Source organism: Nothobranchius furzeri, chromosome 3 (assembly GCF_043380555.1).
Source record: "Nothobranchius furzeri strain GRZ-AD chromosome 3, NfurGRZ-RIMD1, whole genome shotgun sequence".
Taxonomy (NCBI): domain Eukaryota; kingdom Metazoa; phylum Chordata; class Actinopteri; order Cyprinodontiformes; family Nothobranchiidae; genus Nothobranchius; species Nothobranchius furzeri.
This window is the reverse complement of record NC_091743.1, coordinates 88,219,237-88,240,274: the sequence shown is the minus strand read 5'-3', so window position 1 is coordinate 88,240,274 and position 21,038 is coordinate 88,219,237. Positions and strand designations below refer to the sequence as shown.

At 44.2% G+C, this 21,038-nt stretch overlaps 1 protein-coding gene across 2 annotated transcripts; it reads right to left on the bottom strand.

Annotated features, from left to right (window-relative positions):
• Positions 1 to 61: 61 nt before the first annotated feature.
• Positions 62 to 19,895, bottom strand: LOC107384763 (membrane-spanning 4-domains subfamily A member 4A). Of its 2 annotated transcripts, none has more exons than XM_054733733.2 (7): positions 19,762 to 19,895; positions 14,682 to 14,809; positions 14,490 to 14,600; positions 6,660 to 6,713; positions 5,782 to 5,928; positions 1,730 to 1,852; positions 62 to 269 (listed from the first exon to the last, which is right to left on the bottom strand). In XM_054733733.2, the coding sequence occupies exons 1-7, from the start codon at positions 19,766 to 19,768 to the stop codon at positions 189 to 191; spliced, it is 651 nt and encodes a 216-aa protein (XP_054589708.1). In that variant the 5' UTR covers positions 19,769 to 19,895; the 3' UTR covers positions 62 to 188. The 2 variants fall into 2 exon arrangements, with proteins under 2 accessions (XP_054589708.1, XP_054589713.1); XM_054733738.2 differs by having other exon boundaries at positions 14,682 to 14,803; positions 19,762 to 19,891.
• Positions 19,896 to 21,038: the final 1,143 nt, after the last annotated feature.

Sequence of the window (21,038 nt, the reverse complement as noted above, 5' to 3'; positions counted from 1 at the left end):
TAGTGGGCTACCCAGGTTTCTACAGCAGTCATTTCCTCTATTGTAATTTATGGTTTGATTATTTTTGATAATCAGTCATTTATTTATTTTTTGCAGCATTTTTTTGATCAATTCTGGTTGTTTAAATGTGTTTTATGAATAAAACCGATCTAGTGAGTTTTAACTCTGTAAAAGTCTTTCGTTGCTCCTCATGACTGTTGAGTGCTTGTCTGGTCGTTCCTCACACTGCTGCTCTCGGGCCGTGGAGGCGTTTGTACCATGATCACAGGCTGTGGAGGCAGAAGAGATGAGACAAGACTGAGTTTTCTTACCAGTCAGATGAATCTGACTGCAGAGAGGGTCACTCGTGGCTGCAGACTGCTCCGAGGCATTAACATCCCACTTTTCTTTAATACCAACAAAAAGGGAAGCTACACTCTTCCGTTTACTAAAGATGTTCTAAACTGAAAAATAAGGAATAAGGTGTGCCTGGACACATAAAGTGCAGACCACGGGTGAGAGAACACGCGCTCAAGTCCGGGACTAACCTGGCATGCGGTGCGCGGTCATGATACGCAATGACCGGAGGCGTATGCAACTTGACATGAGAGTCGCGAACCCAGTTACCCACATTCACCACATCTTTCAATCTATATATGTTCTTCGGAGACACCACGGGTAAGTTGATGAGGAAGGCTAGCTCTCCAGCATCTGGAACGACGCCTAACGGAATAGCACTGCCCAACGAGAAACCTAGGTGAACCTGTAGTGTAATTGGGGTCTCCGAGGTCACCCTAGCAATCGCAGCCCGGACCATGTCCTGGGACACGAGGTACGGAGGGATCCTCCCCATGAGAAGGTCGATGGAGGCGCTCACGTCCCGACCATAGTCGGCCAGGCAAGCAGTCAGCATCTGCGTATGACCATAATCAACCTCTACAAATGAACGCAACTCATTCACAGCGGATGTTGTTTTACGCAAAATGTTACTGTGAGTGTTGAGTACCACCATAGTTTGTTTCTCCGACATGCCCAGCTGTCTCAGGGCACGCCGCTGCTGCAGGACCTGCTTACGCAGCTCGGGGTATTCTATGCTAAGCTCATCAACATGTTGACAAACTGCGTGAATCTCAATCGAGTTGACTGCGGAGAATGCGAGATTTAAGAGATTGCCAATTACATTTCCAATTGAGAAAAGTCCGTCCAGGAAACGCTTTGGTCTTCTCCTGGTACCGGAAAGTTCACTGTTAGAAACTGTGAATTTAAGTGCCTGTTTAAGGATGTGACCGACATCGGCGATTGCATGCTGTGTCATAGTACGAGTCCAGTGTTCTCCCGATTCCGATAGGTTGCCGAAGGCAAGGTCATAACGCTACATAATCTAGATTCTAGATGATATCATGGATCTACAGACAGAAATTTCAGTAGTTAATCCTGTTTATTTTTCTGTTTGTCTCAAAATGCAATCATATTTTCCCTTCCTGTTTTTGTTAGGAACAATCAACAATCATCTATCTGAAAATCAATCCTTTCTTTCATTAAAGGTTAAATAATAATAAAACAGAGCAGCTGTAAATCACTGCTGTACCAAACAAAGCTCCGGATTTCAGGTTGAGTTAAAAACGGCCTCAGATCTGTGGGAGACGTCTGTTTTTCTGACAGTGTAACAAAGCAGAGAGTAGTCTACAGTCCTGACCTGAAACATCTTGTTACAAACAAAAGCTCCAGACAACCATGAGTTTATTCTCACCATTTTGGGAGCGGGTCCACAACAGTTGACCACCTTGCAGCAGTAAGCCATCAGAGAGGCGGAGATAGCCAGCACAGTAGCCTGGACCAGAACACCCCCGCCATAAAAGTTGAAGAAGATGAACTGTAGGTGGGACAAATTGTGAGTAAATGCTGACCCATCAATCAATCAAATCAAAGATACTTTATTAATCCCAGAGGGAAATTAGAGTTTCAGTACACACAATTCAGAGATCAGACATACATGGCAAGACACATGACAAGAATTGGTGACTGTGGTCATTCGCAACCCTGAGTCGCGCTACCTTAATAGAGATAAGAGGTTTACATGAGGATTGGTTCAGGTGGAGGGAAAAAAGGCACTTCAGAGGTACCCTCCCACCAGGAGGGCAGCTTTGCTTTGCAAAAAAAAAACAAAAAAACAAACACCTCAGACAGATATGCAACAGACTTCAGACAACACAACATAAGTGTCCACTAGGTGGGGTGGTGGGTTGGGACTATCCCCACTTCAGTTCCTGCAGCCACGATAAGCAGCGCATGTCACCTCAGTGTGGATAGGGGTTGGAGGGTTGCAGTGACCCTGGAACGTTTCAGCGGCCTTCCCGCAGTCCCGCCCAGGCTGGGAATGGAGACAGAGTTAAGTTGCCATAGTGACGGCACATTCCACATATCTTCTGAGGAGGGAGTTTTCGTTGTAGCCTTGCAGGCTCAAGGACGCCAGATTCCGATTAGAAATTGTTTTGGGGCCAGACAGAGATAATTTCCTCTCTGTCTTACAGTTTGTTGGTCCTCAACCTCTCAAAATCCCAATAATGGACATTAATCTATCCCAATCCGTGCTGATTCGTCCACTCTCAAGTCCAAACATCAGTGACTCAGACATATCGCTTTACCACGTTTATTTCTACAGCACATTTTAAAACTGCACGACAGCTGAACAAACATACAAAATACAACAATAACAAAAACTGCATAAAAAAGACAGACGGTGAGATATAAAGAGCTCAAATCAGCATTCAAAAAGATAAAGGTCATGGTAGTGATGCACTGCTATGAAATATTTGGACCGATATTAATATCACTGTTATGGCCGATAACTGATATTTGCATTTACCGATATGCTAACATTAATGTTTCTAAAAGAAGCAGATTTAGTGTAGAACGAAAATGATTACAGCTGAATTTACGTTATTATGTACCACACACATTTATGCCTCTGAGATGATTACGATCACTGTCACATGACTAAACAAATACACTCCCCAAATACAAATCCCCCCCCCCCACACACACAAATGGAAACAAGATGAAAAAATATCGGTTGTAAATATCGGCCCAGTTTAGTTTATCGGACCGATGCCAATTTGTTAAAAAATGACTAATGTTGGCCGATACCGATACTGATGCCTATATATTGTACATCCCTAGTCATGGGCCTTAAAAGTAGATTTGAAAGGAGCTGGCGACAGGGCCTGCCTCACGTGCAGAGCTTTGACCAATTTATCATCCTATAGTTGGGAGATCGGGGGTGATGACGGCTTGCGTTTGGAGTTTGCCCAATGGGTTGTCTGTTTGAACCCAGACTCTGTCCATGTCAGTCATTGTCTTGCTGCTGCAAGCTGTTATTGCAGAGCAGACAATTTATAAAATTCCTAAAAAAAGCAACAAGCTCTAAAGTTGTTTAAAGAGGTTGCAGTAACCAAGTTTCACCATATTTCATGGTAATATTAGTGCGGCCGAGAGCGATGAGGTTTTCGTTCATACATCTTATTCCATCCACCTAGATTCATCCATCACAGTAAATCTTAGTTTAATTGTTTGGAAAATAAATTTTTACTTTTAATAAACCTGACTCTCTTCTTGAATCAATACAAAGTGTTATACAATCCCTGAATAAACAAAGAATTCTAAATCTTCTGGTTAAACATTAAAGACCAATAAGACTGGATTTCCATATTTATATGGAAAATCACATCACGTTGGCAAAGCTTTAAAAGCATCTAGATAATACAATAATTACCCTCTCTACATCTATAAATGTTTTTTACTACATTTCATTTCTGCTGTTCACGTTAGTCTACTGCAACAGTCCAACCTGCCTTTACAATAAATCCTTAAATTATGTTCGTACACACACATATATCTAGTCCATTTGCATATCCATGCCATTTGAATGATCGAAGTTGGTTTTATGAGATATTACGAGACTGACATCGGCGTATCATGCATATTAAGGCACTGACGTTTTTCAGAACCAAGCTAAATCTGTGAAACTGAACTGCACATAACCGGTATGTTACTGTACTTTCACCGCTGCAATGTTAGCATATCGCAGCGGTGGTGATCTGATTTAAGCTTTTGTCATATTATTTTCAGGTTAGAATTTCTGAGTGATTCTGCAACGTTGGTCGTGTGTAAATGAGCTTTCAGCCTCCAAGATTTAGCTAGCAAGCGATAAAACTTATAGGGATGGGTACCTTTGACATTTGAATCGATTCGGTACTAATTCCCGGTACCTAGGAATCGATACCGGTACTTAACGGTACCAATTTTAGATACTTTTGAGTGTTTAATATTTTAATTCTCTTTTATAATAAAATATATTTTTCTCAATATATAACCATATTTGATAAATATCACGATAAATAACACACAACTGTTTGTATTTTAACATCGTCCTTGTAGTTTTATAAGCTGATAATTAAACTGAAGCAAACATCTTTACTGTGAACTAAATTTACTGTGTATCTTCATTCCTTTTGCCGTCCTTTTTCATTTGATTTTTCCTAGTGGGAAGTTAGAATTTCCGAGGAGAACACGAACGCACCATTAGCTGATAACAATGGTGGCAATGGAAGCTAACATATCAAGCTAACGTAATCGTAAACAGTTTATTTAGCTGCTGGAGCAGATTAAAACGATGATGCCTCACACTTAGATCATTGTTGCTGGTTTCATCTTCACCCAATCACCCGTCGCATTTAGTAAAGTGATGCCAAACTTTAGAGCGCGTTCATGTTCTTCTTGTCGGAAATTCGGAGTTCCGAGGAGAAAGCGAACGCACCATTAGCGAAACGGAAGCTAACATATCAAGCTAACGTTATCTTAAACATTTTATTTACCTACCGGAGCAAATTAAGATGAGGATGTCTCACTTAGATCGTTGTCGCTGGTTTCATCATCACCCAGTTGCCCATCACATTTAGTGAAGTGGACCCAAGCGTTAGCGTGCGTTCTTTCTACCATGCTGCTCTGTTTACAACTGGCTCGCAACGACCGACGACATAACGCTCTTGCACATGTGCAGCTGTCTAGGCAAGTTCTCGTTATGAAGGACGGGTACCAAAACGAGGCACCGTTTCGAATGACGTGAATCGGTGCTCAGTCGGTACTATGGAATTCGGTTGGTACCTTAAAAAGTACAGAATTCGGTACCCATCGCTAGCTTTACGTTAACTACATGAGTGTGTCAGCCTTGACTTCTTTCTTTATGCAACTTCAAATGTTGAACAGTTTGATGTTGTTCCCTTTCCGTCCGTAATTTTTGACCCACACACGTTTTACATACTGCAGTTCACTTTTTGTGATCCACGTGGTAGTTTGTGCGTGCAAACGAAATTACCTTTGGTATCGTTCTATCAACTGGCACTCGCCAATTTCAAGTTGCTTGTTTGTACATTGCTGCTGTAACTTGAATGGTTTTTCTTCTTCTTCTGCTTTACTATTAATAGCGGTGGATGAACATTGATTAACATCACTGCCACCAGCTGGTAAGGTGAGTGCCCTGTAGCAGCAGTGACAATGGATATGATGATGGATCAGTAATGTTTTTGTCCATGTCGTGCCACTTTTGTGCTAAAATATCAAATATGCACAAGTCATCATCAAGTCAACACATGCAAGTCGATTCAAGTTGCAAGTCATTGACGTTTCCGCCCCACAACTGAGATCTGTCTATGGGGTGTGGCCAGACTATAATTTACACACGTAGGATGGCTTGCCAGACCACTACAGCCCCCTATGATTCATACAAAGAGAATGAAGCGGTACCTCAATCTGATGACAGACTTCCTGATATTTGTCTGCATGTAAATACCAGCAGTGGTGTGACCAATCTCCCATTTTGACCAAAGTGCAGATAATGTTGACGATGGAGGCACCACACGCCAAAATCTGCATCCCCAAACATGCCCTCAGCTGTAAGAAACAGGAAATTCTCTTCAGTAGACAAAAACAATCATTTATGAAACATTCACACAATACACGTAAGAGAGTCACAAGGCACATTTCATTTACCAGCTGACCACTAGGTCACTCTACCACAGTGACCTAGTGGTAGAGTGTCTGCCCTGAGACTGGGAGATCAGGGTTCGATTCCTGGTCGGGTCATACCAAAGACTTCAAAAAAATGGGACCCAGTACCTCCCTGCTTGGCACTCAGCATTAAGTGGTTGGATTGGGGGGTAAACCACCAAACAGTTCCCGAGCGCGGCCGTGTCTGCAGCTCACTGCTCCCCCAGGGGATGGGTCAAATGCAGAGAACAAATTTAGCACACATCGGTGTGTGTGACAACTAATGGGACTTTAATTCAGAGTCTGAAATAAAGAAATGAATTTCACTTCTCTTTTCCCTCAGCAGCTGGTTCCTGATAGGCAGGAACCAGTTTGCTGGTTTACTGCAGCTCTACATCCTGAGCACATGAGCTCCTGTTGCACAATGTGCACCTGCTGCTTATGACCAGTCCTCTCAGTTAGAGGAACAAGTCCACCGACCAACAGCCTTGTTCCTCTGTGATTTTAGCTCTGAAGCCAGATGATAGGTGGTATTGACAGTACAGTGTGTGTGTGTGTGTGTGTGTGTGTGTGTGTGTGTGTGTGTGTGTGTGTGTGTGTGTGTGTGTGTGTGTGTGTGTGTGTGTGTGTCTTACTGTTGGCAGATGGAGGTTCTGCGCTGCTACAGCCACATTCCCTGCTATTACAATCTATAATAAAAACAGGAAATCAAGAATAACTCTGGAACCTTACAGCTTAACTGCTAAACCACTTTTCTTGGATTATGAAAATAAAAACCAAGCATTTAAGCACTTATATATACATATATACACACACACACACACACACACACACACATATATATGTGTGTGTGTGTGTGTGTGTGTGTATATATATATATATATATACACACACACACACACATATATATATATAAGTGTGTGTGTGTGTGTGTGTGTGTATATATATATATATACACACACACACACACACACACACATATATATATATATATATATATATATATATATATATATATATATATATATATATGTGTGTGTGTGTGTGTGTGTGTGTGTGTGTGTGTATATATATATATATATACACACACACACATCTCGTCTCGTCTCGTCGTCTCGTCTTCCTCCGCTTATCCGGGTCCGGGTCGCGGGGGCAGCATCCCAACTAGGGAGCTCCAGGCCGTCCTCTCCCCGGCCTTGTCCACCAGCTCCTCTGGCAGGACCCCAAGGCGTTCCCGGACCAGATTGGAGATGTAACCTCTCCAACGTGTCCTGGGTCGACCCGGGGGCCTTCTGCCGGCAGGACATGCCCGAAACACCTCCCCGGGGAGGCGTCCAGGAGGCATCCTGACCAGATGCCCAAACCACCTCAACTGGCTCCTTTCGATCCGGAGGAGCAGTGGTTCTACTCCGAGTCCCTCCCGAATGTCCGAGCTCCTCACCCTATCTCTAAGGCTGAGCCCGGCCACCCTACGGAGGAAACTCATTTCGGCCGCTTGTATCCGCGATCTCGTTCTTTCGGTCATTACCCAAAGCTCATGACCATAGGTGAGGATTGGGACGTAGATCGACCGGTAAATCGAGAGCCTGGCTTTCTGGCTCAGCTCCCTCTTCCCCACGACAGATCGGCTCAGCGTCCGCATCACTGCAGACGCCGAACCAATCCGCCTGTCGATCTCCCGATCCCTCCTACCCTCACTCGTGAACAAGACCCCGAGATACTTAAACTCCTCCACTTGAGGTAGGACCTCTCCCCCGACCCGGAGGTGGCAAGCCACCCTTTTCCGGTCGAGAACCATGGTCTCAGATTTGGAGGTGCTGATCCTCATCCCAGCCGCTTCACATTCGGCCGCGAACCTACCCAGCAAGAGCTGAAGGTCAGAGCTGGATGAAGCTAGGAGGACCACATCATCCGCAAAAAGCAGAGACGAGATTCTCCTGCCACCAAACTCGACACACTCCACACCACGGCTGCGTCTAGAAATTCTGTCCATAAAAGTGATGAACAGAACCGGTGACAAAGGGCAGCCCTGGCGGAGTCCAACCCTCACTGGGAACAGGTCCGACTTACTACCGGCTATGCGGACTAAACTCACGCTCCTCTGGTAAAGGGACTGAATGGCCCTTAACAGAAAGCCACCCACCCCATACTCCTGGAGCGTCCCCCACAGGGTGCCCCTGGGGACACGGTCATAAGCCTTCTCCAAATCCACAAAACACATGTGGATTGGTTGGGCAAACTCCCATGCCCCCTCCATCACCCTTGCAAGGGTATAGAGCTGGTCCACAGTTCCACGGCCAGGACGAAAACCACATTGCTCCTCCTCTATCTGAGATTCAACTATCGATCGGACCCTCCTCTCCAGTACCTTGGCGTAGACCTTTCCAGGGAGGCTGAGGAGTGTGATCCCCCTATAGTTGGAACACACCCTCAGGTCACCCTTCTTAAAGATGGGGACCACCACCCCGGTCTGCCACTCCCTAGGAACTGCCCCTGATGACCACGCAATGTTGTAGAGACGTGTCAACCATGACAGCCCTACAACATCCATAGCCTTGAGATACCCAGGACGAACCTCATCCGCCCCCGGGGCTCCGCCGCTGTGTAGTTGTTTGACTACCTCAGCAACTTCTGCCCCCGAGATCGGACAGTCCCTCCCCAGGCCTCCCAGCTCTGGTTCCTCCTCGGAATGCGCATTGGTGGGATTGAGGAGCTCCTCAAAGTATTCCTTCCACCGTCCGACTATAGCCTCAGTTGACGTCAGCAGCTCCCCATCCCCACTGTAAACAGTGTGAGCGAGTTGCTGCCTTCCTCTCCTGAGGCGCCGGACAGTTTGCCAGAACCTCTTTGGAGCCGATCGATAGTCTTTCTCCATGGCCTCACCAAACTCCTCCCACGCCCGAGATTTTGCCTCGGCAACTGCCACTGCTGCACCCCGCTTGGCTATCCGGTACCTGTCTGCTGCCTCCGGAGACCCACAGACCAGCCACGCCCTGTAGGCCTCCTTCTTCAGCCTGACGGCTCCCCGAACCTCTGGTGTCCACCAGCGGGTACGGGGGTTGCCACCACGACTGGCACCGGCCACCTTACGGCCACAGCTAGCAACAGCCGCCTCGACAATCGCAGAGTGGAACAAGGCCCACTCGGACTCAATGTCCCCCACTGCTCTCGGGACGTGGTCAAAGCTCTGCCGGAGGTGGGAGTTGAAGACCGTCTTGACAGGTTCTTCTGCCAGGCGTTCCCAGCAGACCCTCACTATGCGTTTGGGTCTGCCAGGTCTACGCGGCATGTTCCCTTGCCATCTGATCCAACTCACCACCAGGTGGTGATCAGTTGACAGCTCCGCCCCTCTCTTCACTCGGGTGTCCAAAACATACGGCCGCAGGTCAGATGATACGACTACAAAATCTATCATCGACCTGTGACCTAGGCTGCCCTGGTACCAAGTGTACCGGTGGGCATCCTTATGTTCGAACATGGTGTTCGTTATGGCCAAACTGCGGCTTGCACAGAAGTCCAATAACAAAACACCGCTCGAGTTCAGATTAGGTGGGCCGTTCCTCCCAATCACACCCCTCCAGGTCAAGCTGTCATTGCCCACGTGAGCATTGAAGTCCCCCAGCAGGACAATGGAGTCCCCTGATGGAGCACTATCTAGCACTCGTCCCAGGGACTCCAAAAAGGGTGGGTACTCTGAACTGATATTTGGCCCATAAGCACAAACAACAGTCAGGACCCGTTCCCCGACCCGAAGGCGCAAGGAAGCTACCCTCTTGTCCCCCGGGGTAAACCCCAACACACAGGCAGAGAGTCTCGGAGCTAACAAAAAGCCAACCCCAGCCCTCCGCCTCTCACCCGGAGCAACTCCAGCAAAGTAGAGTGTCCAACCCCTCTCCAGGTCTCGGGTTCCAGAGCCAATGCAATGTGTCGAGGTGAGTCCGACTATATCTAGCCGGTACCGCTCAACCTCTGCCACAAGCTCCGGCTCCTTCCCCGCCAGCGAGGTGACGTTCCATGTCCCAAAAACTAGTTTTCTTGTCCGGGGATTGGACCGCCAAGGCTCCCGCGTTGGTCTGCCACCCGATTCGCATTGCACCGGACCCTTCATGTTCCTCCTGCGGGTGGTGGGTCCACAGTTGGACGAGCCCATGTATCCGGTTCGGGCTGGGCCCGGCCGGGCCCCATGGGCGAAAGCCCGGCCACCAGGCGCTCGCTCACGGGCCCCAACCCCAGGCCTGGCTCCAGGGTGGGACCCCGGTAACCCTCCGGGCCGGGTACTCCGACTCTTCATTTTAACCGCCATGAAAGATCCTTCGAACCGTTCTTTGTCTCACCCTTCACCTAAGACCAATTTGTCATGGGAGACCCTACCAGGGGCACTAAGTGCCCCAGACAACATAGCTCCTAGGATCATTAGGGCACTCAAACTCCTCCACCACGATAAGGTGACGGTTCAAGGACGTATATATACACACACACACACACACACACACACACACACACACACACACACACACATATATATATATATGTGTGTGTGTGTGTGTGTGTGTATATATATATACACACACACACACACACACACATATATATATATGTATATATATATATATATATATATATATATATATATATATATATACATATATATATATATATATATGTGTGTGTGTGTGTGTGTATATATATATATACACACACACACACATATATATATATATGTGTGTGTGTGTGTGTATATATATATATTTATATATATACACACACACACACACACACACACACACACACACACATAAATATATATATATATATATATATTTAAACTACTTTAGATAAAACAGCAAAGGTACAATTGGCTATTTCATTTAGCAACAAACAGTCATTTCTCGATAAGTGCAGACTGTCCTCCTGCCACCAACAAAAAATGTGAACTCAGCTCTATGATAACTGTTTTGTCCGGTTTAAAAAAAATTTTCTGTTTGTTATATTTAAAAAACAGAAAAACGTAAAAATGTGAACATATAATAAATCACACTGTTGGACTTACTTTATATCTGTTAGCTCTCGAGCACTGAGGTCATCTTATTAAAGCAGAGAACATAGGATAAACGTGTGCCTTACCTGGGTATGAAATATAATAAAACTGACATATTTTACCCAGCATTGTGCAGCAGGGCTGTTTCTCTTCTAGAACAGTGAAAAGTGGTGAAAGTAGGTCTAATTCATGCAAACAGCCTTAACCTATGAATGTGAAGACATAAGATAGCCTATAGTAAAATATAACCCCAACGCTTAGCAGCCAACAGATTTAAGGTCAGTCTAACAGTGTGATCAAATGCAACAAGAGTCATTACAAGTACACGTTTGACATTTTTCAGGTTCTTTTATAAAAAAATAAGCTGCAACAAACAGAATGGTTATTATAGTGCTAAGTTCACATTTTCTTCAAAAGACTCCTCAAGATCTGGCTGCAGACATGAAAACCCTACTGCAAGGGAAGGTTACATGAAACAGCCAATCACAGAAGAGCCCTTCTAGCCAGTCAGAGGCGAGAAAGGCAGGACCTTCCTTGGGAAGGCGAGGCTGCCATTTTTCACCACCGCTACTTAGGGATGGGTACCTTTGACATTTGAATCGATTCGGTACTAATTCCCGGTACCTAGGAATCGATACCGGTACTTAACGGTACCAATTTTAGATACTTTTGAGTGTTTAATATTTTAATTCTCTTTTATAATTAAATGTATAATTTTCTCAATTTAAAACCATATTTGATAAATATCACGATAAATAACATACAACTGTTTGTATTTTAACATCGTCCTTGTAGTTTTATAAGCTGATAATTAAACTGAAGCAAACATCTTTACTGTGAACTAAATTTACTGTGTATCTTCATTCCTTTTGCCGTCCTTTTTACTTTGATTTTTCCTACTGGGAAGTTAGAATTTCCGAGGAGAAAGCGAACGCACCATTAGCTGATAACAATGGTGGCAATGGAAGCTAACATATCAAGCTAACGTTATCTTAAACAGTTTATTTAGCTGCTGGAGCAGATTAAAACGATGATGCCTCACACTTAGATCGTTGTCGCTGGTTTCATCTTCACCCAATCACCCGTCGCATTTAGTAAAGTGAAGCCAAACTTTAGAGCGCGTTCATGTTCTTCTAGTCGGAAATTCGGAGTGCCGAGGAGAAAGCGAACGCACCATTAGCGGAACGGAAGCTAACATATCAAGCTAACGTTATCTTAAACATTTTATTTAGCTACCGGAGCAGATTAAGATGAGGATGTCTCACTTAGATCGTTGTCGCTGGTTTCATCATCACCCAGTTACCCATCACATTTAGTGAAGTGGACCCAAGCTTTAGCGTGCGTTCTTTCTACCATGCTGCTCTGTTTACAACTGGCTCACAGCGACCGACGACATAACGCTCTTGCACATGTGCAGCTGTCTAGGCAAGTTCTCGTTATGAAGGACGGGTACCGAAACGAGGCACCGTTTCAAATGACGTGAATCGGTGCTCGGTCGGTACTATGGAATTCGGTCGGTACCTTAAAAAGTACCGAATTCGGTACCCAACGCTAGCTACAATAGGCAAGTTAAAGTGTCTTGCCCAAGGACACAACAGGAGCTGGGATCGATCCACCATGGACAGCCAACCCATCCATTATTGGACCATAGGGCTGGGTGATACGGCCTAAAATCAGTATCACGATATATTGAGGATTTCACCTCGATAACCATAAATGGACGACAATTACAGGTATGCGCAGAATCAAAAGTTGTCCATTAGATGGGGCTGTCACATGAATTACGTTGAGTCACATTTTTACGTGACTCAAGGAGGTACAGCTTCTTAAAGGGCATGAACGCTGCCAACCTACACACTCCTTTTCATTTTTTATTATCAGATTTATTGACATGGGAAAAATTATCCCGATAAGAGTCAGAAATTTCGATAACGATAAATTTTTGATTTATTGCCCAGCCCTACTGGACCACATGCTCTACCTTTTGAGCTATTGTTTTAAACACTACTGTTGGCTTGGAGATGCTTTTCTGCATTTTGACCTTGTTTTAGAATTATCTGAAAATCTGATAGAGTTTCGAGTTAAAACATCTATAGGCCACATTTTACATTTCCTGTAATTTATTGGTGTTATTTCAGGGATAATTTATCTGACGTATCTCATGAGTTAATTTAAAAACCATATTATTATCATTCTAAAACTTGTTAAAATGCACCAGAAAGCAGAAAATCACGTCCCCCCCAACATTTATTGTATGCCTCTGCTTGTTGTGTTATTCTGTATTTGAGCCAGTAGTGGCATTTATAACTAGTCTGGTACCTGTTCAGGTGGATGATGGTGTCTATTCTATTTCACCGACTACACTGGTAAATGTGTATTTATATTGTTGGGGAAATGAACAGTGTTTGCAGATGATGTGGTCCTGTCGGCTTCATCGGAACATGATCTCCAGCTCTCACTGGAGCGGTTTGCAGCCGAGTGTGAAGCAGCTGGGATGAGAATCAGCTTCTCTAAATCTGAGACCATGGTCTTGAGTCGGAAAAAGGTAAAATACCTTCTCCAGGGTCAGGGATGAGGTCCTGCCCCAAGTGTAGGAGTTTAAGTATCTCAAGATCTTGTTCTTTAGTGAGGGAAAGATGGAGCGTGAGATTGATAGGTGGATCGGTGCTGCATCTGCAGTGATGCGGGCGTTGTACCGGTCTGTCGTGGTGAAGAGAGAGCTGAGTCAGAAGGTGAAGCTCTCGATTTACCGGTCGATCTACGTTCCTACCCTCACCTATGGTCATGAGCTTTGAGTGGTGACCGAAAGAACGAGATCACAGATACAAGCGGCCGAAATGAGTTTTCTCCACAGAGTGGCTGGGCTCTTCCTTAGAGATAGGGTGAGAAGCTCAGTCATCCGGGAGGGGCTCGGAGTAGATCTGCTGCTCCTCCACATCGAGAGGAGCCAGTTGAGGTGGCTCGGGCATCTGATTAGGATGCCTCCTGGACGCCTCCCTGGTGAGGTTTTCCAGACACGTCCAACTGGGAGGAGGCCTAAAGGAAGACCCAGGACACGTTGGGAGGACCATGTCTCCCACCTGGCCAGGGAACACCTAGGGATTCCTCCAGAAGAGCTGGCCCAAGTGGCTGGGTAGAGGGACTTTTGAGCCTCTCGATTTAGGCTGCTGCCCCTGCGACCCGACTCCGGATAAGCGGAAGACAATGGATGGATGGGAAAGAAACAGGGTGCAAGTGAAGCCTTAATTTTGTTGTTTTACTGTTTTTTCATCAGTAGGCGTCCAATCACTTTTAGCTTTTTTCCGTTAATTGGGTAGTGGTGGTTGGGGCCTGATGTGGTTTCAAACTCCAGGCCTGACATATTGTCCCAGTCCACAAATTTACTAAGTTAATAACAACATGCTACTATTAAAAGTATAGTGCTTACCAGCAGTGATGCAATAAAAATTGGAATGCCACTAGATGGGTCACTCAGTCCTTTACTCTGAAGTACCCCCAAACAGATGATGGTGTACAAACTGAGGCCAATCTCAGCTATCTGAAAAACAAAGAAACTACGTGTTGGATTAAGGCGGCAGCATGAGTGCACCGAAAAAGTTCCTCTACACATTTAGCGTACCCCAAGAGCTTTGGGTTCTGCTTCCAGGAACTTCTCCTTCCTGCGAGCATTTCTCTGAAACGTGACTGAAACCAGAGGGCTCTGTGCTGGGATGATGCTTTCCTCCATGACTGCTTCTTCATCTGAAACTAGCAGCATTTCACAGTCAGGAATATTGTGTGGGTACTTTTAATATCGGGCAACACAGGAAGGAAAAGGAGGGCCTGTTTTGTGTGCATGTCTCTGTGAAGGACTGGTGACCTGACAGGTGTAACCCGACTGTTCATTTTACTCAATGCAGTTTGTTCCCAAAGCTCTCAGGTCCTGACACCAGCTGTCCCAAAGCAATGTACAAGGCAACTAATCCAGATTCAGGCCAACAAATGTCAGTAAATTATACTAATATATATATATATATATATATATATATATATATATATATATATATATATATATATAAACTAGTTATAATTACTAATTACTTCTTCAAAAATAATTGAGGTATTCAAAAGTTCAAAATGTTATCTTTGACCAGAACATGTCATTCAAATCCCACTTTAAGCAGGTTTGTAGGATTTCCTTTTTCCACCTTCGAAATATTGCTAAGATTAGAAGCATACTTTCCAGGAGTGGTGCTGAAAAACTAGTTCGTGCATTTATTACATCAAGACTGGATTACTGTAATTCATTACTCTCAGGAAGTCCACAGAATGTAGTTAAAAGTCTTCAGCTTGTCCAAAATGCTGCAGCTAGAGTTCTGATGAGAATTAAAAAGAGAGATCATATCTCTCCTGTCTTAGCTTCCCTACATTGGCTACCCGTTAAATTCAGAATAGATTTTAAGATCCTTCATCTCACATATAATCAAGCTCCATCATACATCAGTGATCTGATTGTTCCATACGTTCCTAACCGAGCACTTCGCTCTCAGACTGCAGGTCTACTGGTGGTTCCCAGAATATCTAAAATTAGGATGGGAGGCAGATCTTTTACCTATCAGGCTCCTCTCCTGTGGAACCAGCTCCCAGCTTTAGTCCGTGAGGCAGACACTTTGTCTACTTTTAAGACTAGGCTTAAAACATTTTTATTTGACAGGGCCTATGGTTAAAATCTGATGTTAGCCCAGATCTGAACGAGTGGGGGAGTAGAGGGAGGTGAAGTTTACAGCGGGGAATACAGTTGGTAAAGACAGGAAGCTCTCCCTTGCCCTGCCTCCAGCATGCCTCCATCTAAAGAAGAAGCTACAATGATGTTCTGCTGAGCTGTGGTAGCCTCACGGAGGGGGCCGTCGGCTAGCACACTGCTGCTAACCACTTAACATTCTCCCTCTCCTGATAATAACATTATATTTCTTTGACATGGAATGTGCTACTACCAGTTTACCTGTTTAATTAAGATTCACAAATACAAAGAAAAAAAAGTTTATCTCTCACTAAATAGAATATTTCCTAAGAAATCACAATGTAGCCATAGAAATGCTACTTGGTATATATGTTGTGTATGTATGTTGCTCCCGGACACCCAGCATTGCTCCCAACATGGAAGTGCTAAAAATGGCAGTTCCACCCTCATCCGTTAGGGGCTGGCACTAAGAGCGAGTGAGGGGGCTGGGGTGGGGGTGTGTGTGGGGGGGGGGGGGGGGGGGGGGGGTAACATCCAGGAATGGTTAGTTTCACCTACAGCTTGACCTTTTCTGTGACCTGTCATCTACAGACATGAATCTGCCTCTGTGCATCTCTTAATCTTCCAAGCTGCATGAAAAGATTCGACACTGCGTGTTTACACTCAAGATTGTCAACATCATGTTCCCTTCTCAAGGTTCTTCTCTGCCAAGCCTGTCTGCTTATCTAGGCTGTCCTGCACAGAATATGGACTGAACCGTTATACTGGAGAATATGATGCAATGAAATATGTAAATAATCATATGGTTGATGAATAATAATAATGTTTTGATTCATCTGTGCTTAAATTAATAAGGTTGATTAATCTGTGCTTGAATTACTGAAGTTGAAATGAAGATTATTATTACATTGAAAGATTTCTATATGATGATCAGTATTGTTTGATGTGACAAGGTAATCGTGATCTACACTCACACATGCATGTCTTCCTGACACGAGGTTAAGTTAAACGTCATGACACATGGAGATTTCCTGATCCACAAATCAGAGCTCTTCCATCTGATGTTCTGAGGGTTGATTGTTAACACCTCTTAACATGGCACGTTCCGATTGGCCACACAAATCATAATAGAGAATCATTAAAATAGAATCTCCCCGGGTTGATTCAGTTCTAGAGAAAGCTACAGACCGGCCATCGGGAGCAAAACCTCTTTATCCCAGAGCATCTTCTGACCAGCTGTCAAAAACCTGCTACACGCTGAAGCTGACACAGCAAACGGTTCCTGCAGAACAAAGCTGATACAGTTCCGACTCCCTAAGAGTCCTTCTAGACGCAAAATAGTTCCAACCTGTTGTGGCTGGCGACATCTCTGGACTGGAGAGTCGGTGCTGCGGTTAATCTACTGGATCTCGGTGCCCAGAGGTCATCTGACCTTCCTGACCTCCGGATCTGCGAAGAGGGTCTCCAAAAAGGGCGAGGTAGAGACAGCATGAATTGCATCTGATGTGGTTTTGATAAGAATCAACTTCATAGTTTAATGCAAACCAAATTCCTTTTTTACACCCAGAACTCAGTTCTTCTAGATACAAGGTTCTGATATACACGCACCATTCAGTCACCATACATCACATCCCATCCACTTAGATTCATCCATCACAGTAGTCTTAGTTAACTTGTCGTGTTTTTAATTGTTTGGAAAATAAATTCTTAACTTTTATAAACCTGACTGTCTGAATTGAGACGAAGTGTGTTTGATCCCTGAAAAAGCAACGAATCCTAGAATCTTCTGATGAAACATTCAAAGACCAATCAGAGTGACACTCTACATTTATATAGAATATCCCAGCTTATTGGTCATAAGTAAAGGTAATATATTAAGCTTAAAAGCAACAATATTTAACCAATATTTAAGTGGGTGGGCTAGGTCCAAGGATTCTTCAAGCTGCTCCGTGTCTACCACTAGATATCTTCGGCTCTCTTTATGTTTTTGAGGGCACAATGGCAGTGCTGTTGACGAGAGTGACGTCCTGACCAATCACAAGCTTGCGTTTTCCGTCTCGTCAGACAGCTGTTTAGAGCTCGACTCCATCCCGACGTAGAAGTATAGATTAGGCTTAAGATATAAACTAGGCTAGCCTCTGCTGATTCAGTGACACTGGTAGGAGGCAGATTTAATGTGATGTAACAGTTGTGCTGAAGAGAGCATGCCTGATGAGTGCCCTGCCTGCTGTGTCTACCACTAGGGGGCAGTAGAGGATAAGAGAAGTAGTGAGAGGAGAAGCGCTTGAGAGAAGTTGGGCTGCATGGTGGCGTATGTATGTCGATGGGTGGCGCAGTGGCCAGCACCGTTGCCGCGCAGCACGAAGGTTGCAGGTTCAAAACTCGGCTGTGGTCTTTCTGCGTGGAGTTGCGTGTTCCCCCCATGCATGCGTGGGTCCCCCCCCCCCCCCCCCCCCGGGTACCCCCCCCCCCCCACACACACACACACAGATCACAACATGCCCCATAGGCCATACATTGTAAGTTGCTTTGGATAAAAGCGTCTGCCAAATAAATAAACATAAATAAACGTAAACAGTCTGAAAACTAACACTGGTTGTAGTGTACACAACAAATTCAACATGCTCAAAATAACTCAAGAGTTGATTTCAACACCTTTAAAGTGTCTATATGGGTCCGGATTAACCATATGGGCAACTGGGCAATTGCCCAGGGCCCACGAACTCTAAAGGGCCCAGGGCAGCAAGGGCACGAGCAAAATACTGTATCTGTAATCTCCCGCTTTATATTAAACCAGGGTGACCGTACGTCCTGTTTTCCCCGGACATGTCCACTTTTCACTCTCTGTCTGTAAAGTAAAATGTAGGTAGATTTATCTCCACTACACGTTTTTACCTGTATAAAACAATAAGCTATACACATGTCATATTTATACATCTGATACAATTCAGATCACCGTCAAAACTCAGTCACACACCCACGGCTGTTTCAAGACATTCTTGAACGTCATTTGAGAGCGGTTGAGAGTCAGTCTCATGCAGACTGACCAATGAAGAAAGGGCCTCAAGTTAAGACCCTCTCCTCATTGGTCAGTCCACACGAGGTGGGTCAAAGGTTACTCTGAGCGGGTTACGTGATGTCAGGCATTCAAGTATTGAGTACATTTACATACAGTAAAATATTCTGTATGTGACCATATTACGGTGATCCTTGGGTCGTGATGATGGGGCCCTTGAATATTGTTGCCCAGGGTACAACAAAGTGTTAATCTGGCCCTGCACCCCAGTAAGTGTTGATTTAACACTTTTTGAAGAATTGGTAGGCTACTTTAGTGTTAAAAACCAACTCCTCTAGAGTTAAATATCTAACACTAAATCAGAGTTAAAGTACCAACTCTTCAAAAAGTGTTAAATCAACACTTACTGGGGTGGACCCATATAGACACTTTAAAAGTGTTGAAATCAACTCTGACAGTTATTTTGAGCATGCTGAAATAGCTGTGTAATCCGTATTTGTCCTGAAAAAGTTTTTTTTTTTTTTACTAGAAATAAGAAATTATTATGAAATGATTAAATAATTTAAGTTTTTGACAAGTTATTTGAACATATTTGAGAATGATGTTTTAGTGAGTATTTTCTTACATAATTTTTTTTACTTGCTTGAAGTATTTTGCTTTTGGTTTAAAAAACAGGAATGTGACTCATAGCTTTATTATTAATGTTTTGAATAAAACCTATTATATACCATCGTTTTATAAACCATCATTTGTATGAAGCACATGGATAAGAAACATGTTAATAGTACTTATTTACTAAACAGCTGCCCCGTTATGGACATCTAGCCCAAAATGCTCTTTTCGGCGCAACACCGTTCGTTTTAGCGACAATAAGGACTCCTCGGTGCGAGTAGAAGACAACGTCCTAACTTCCTCAGCGTTTAACCGACAACTCTCACCTGCAGTCTCTGCCTTTTTTATTACCTGCCATTATTAGGTATCAGCAGCGGACGTGTGGTTGTTCCCGAGGAAGACAATTCCAGAGTCAAACTCCGGCTGCAAACTTTACTAATCATTTACTGGATACGAGGATCCCGGACGCCTCTTCCGCGCAGGCGCGTTACGTCATCAAGTGCCCCTGAGAATGAAAGTGGTTGCGGCATCAAATCAAAGGAAAATTACAAATATTCCCGTTAAACACACGTTCTTTTGTTGTGTGTGTGTGTGTGTGTGTGTGTGTGTGTGTGTGTGTGTGTGTGTGTGTGTGTGTGTGTGTGTGTGTGTGTGTGTATGTGTGTGTGTGTGTGTGTGTGTGTGTGTGTGTGTGTAATATATAATATAATTAATCATGATAACAATAGCAACAAAACATTTTGGGGGGAAGAGCTGGCCACCTGTACAGTATGCTACATCCTTACCTGCGATACAGATAAATGTAAAATGTATGGAGGAAAAAGTATAATAGATTATTTTTTGTACATTTTGCTTGAAATCTTTTGGTAAGTTTTCCCTAATAAAAAATAACACTGTGGATTTTTTTTTCTTGGCAAAAAGTGGTTAGCATCCAGCTGAAGAAGTTAACTGCCTTAAAATTCCTCTGATGGTGTTTAATCGTGTTTTGGCAATAACCGATTAAACCGATTAAATGATAGGTAGGTAGGTAGGTAGGTAGGTAGGTAGGTAGGTAGGTAGGTAGATAGGTAGGTAGGTAGATAGATAGATAGATAGGTAGGTAGATAGATAGATAGATAGATAGATAGATAGATAGATAGATAGATAGATAGATAGATAGATAGATAGATAGATAGATAGATAGATAGATAGATAGATAGATAGATAGATAGATAGATAGATAGATAGGCAGACAGCTAATCTTCCTCTGCTTGACTGTTTGCATAATAACTTTAATATGGGGCAGCAGTAGCTCAACAGGTAGAGCGGGTTGTCCAGTAATCGGAAGGTTGCAGGTTCGATCCCGGCTCCGGACAGAGAATTCTGCTGTTGTGTCCTTGGGCAAGACACTTAACCCACCTTGCCTGCTGGTGGTGGTCGGAGGGACCGGTGGTGCCTGTGCTCGGCAGCCTCGCCTCTGTCAGCACGCCCCAGGGCAGCTGTGGCTACATCGTAGCTCCTCACATCAGTGTGTGAATGTGTGTGTGAATGGATGAATGATACACTGTAGTGTAAAGCGCTCTGGAGTCCTGACTCTGAGAGGCGCTATACAAGTGCGGGTCATTTATCATTACATCATATAAATGGAT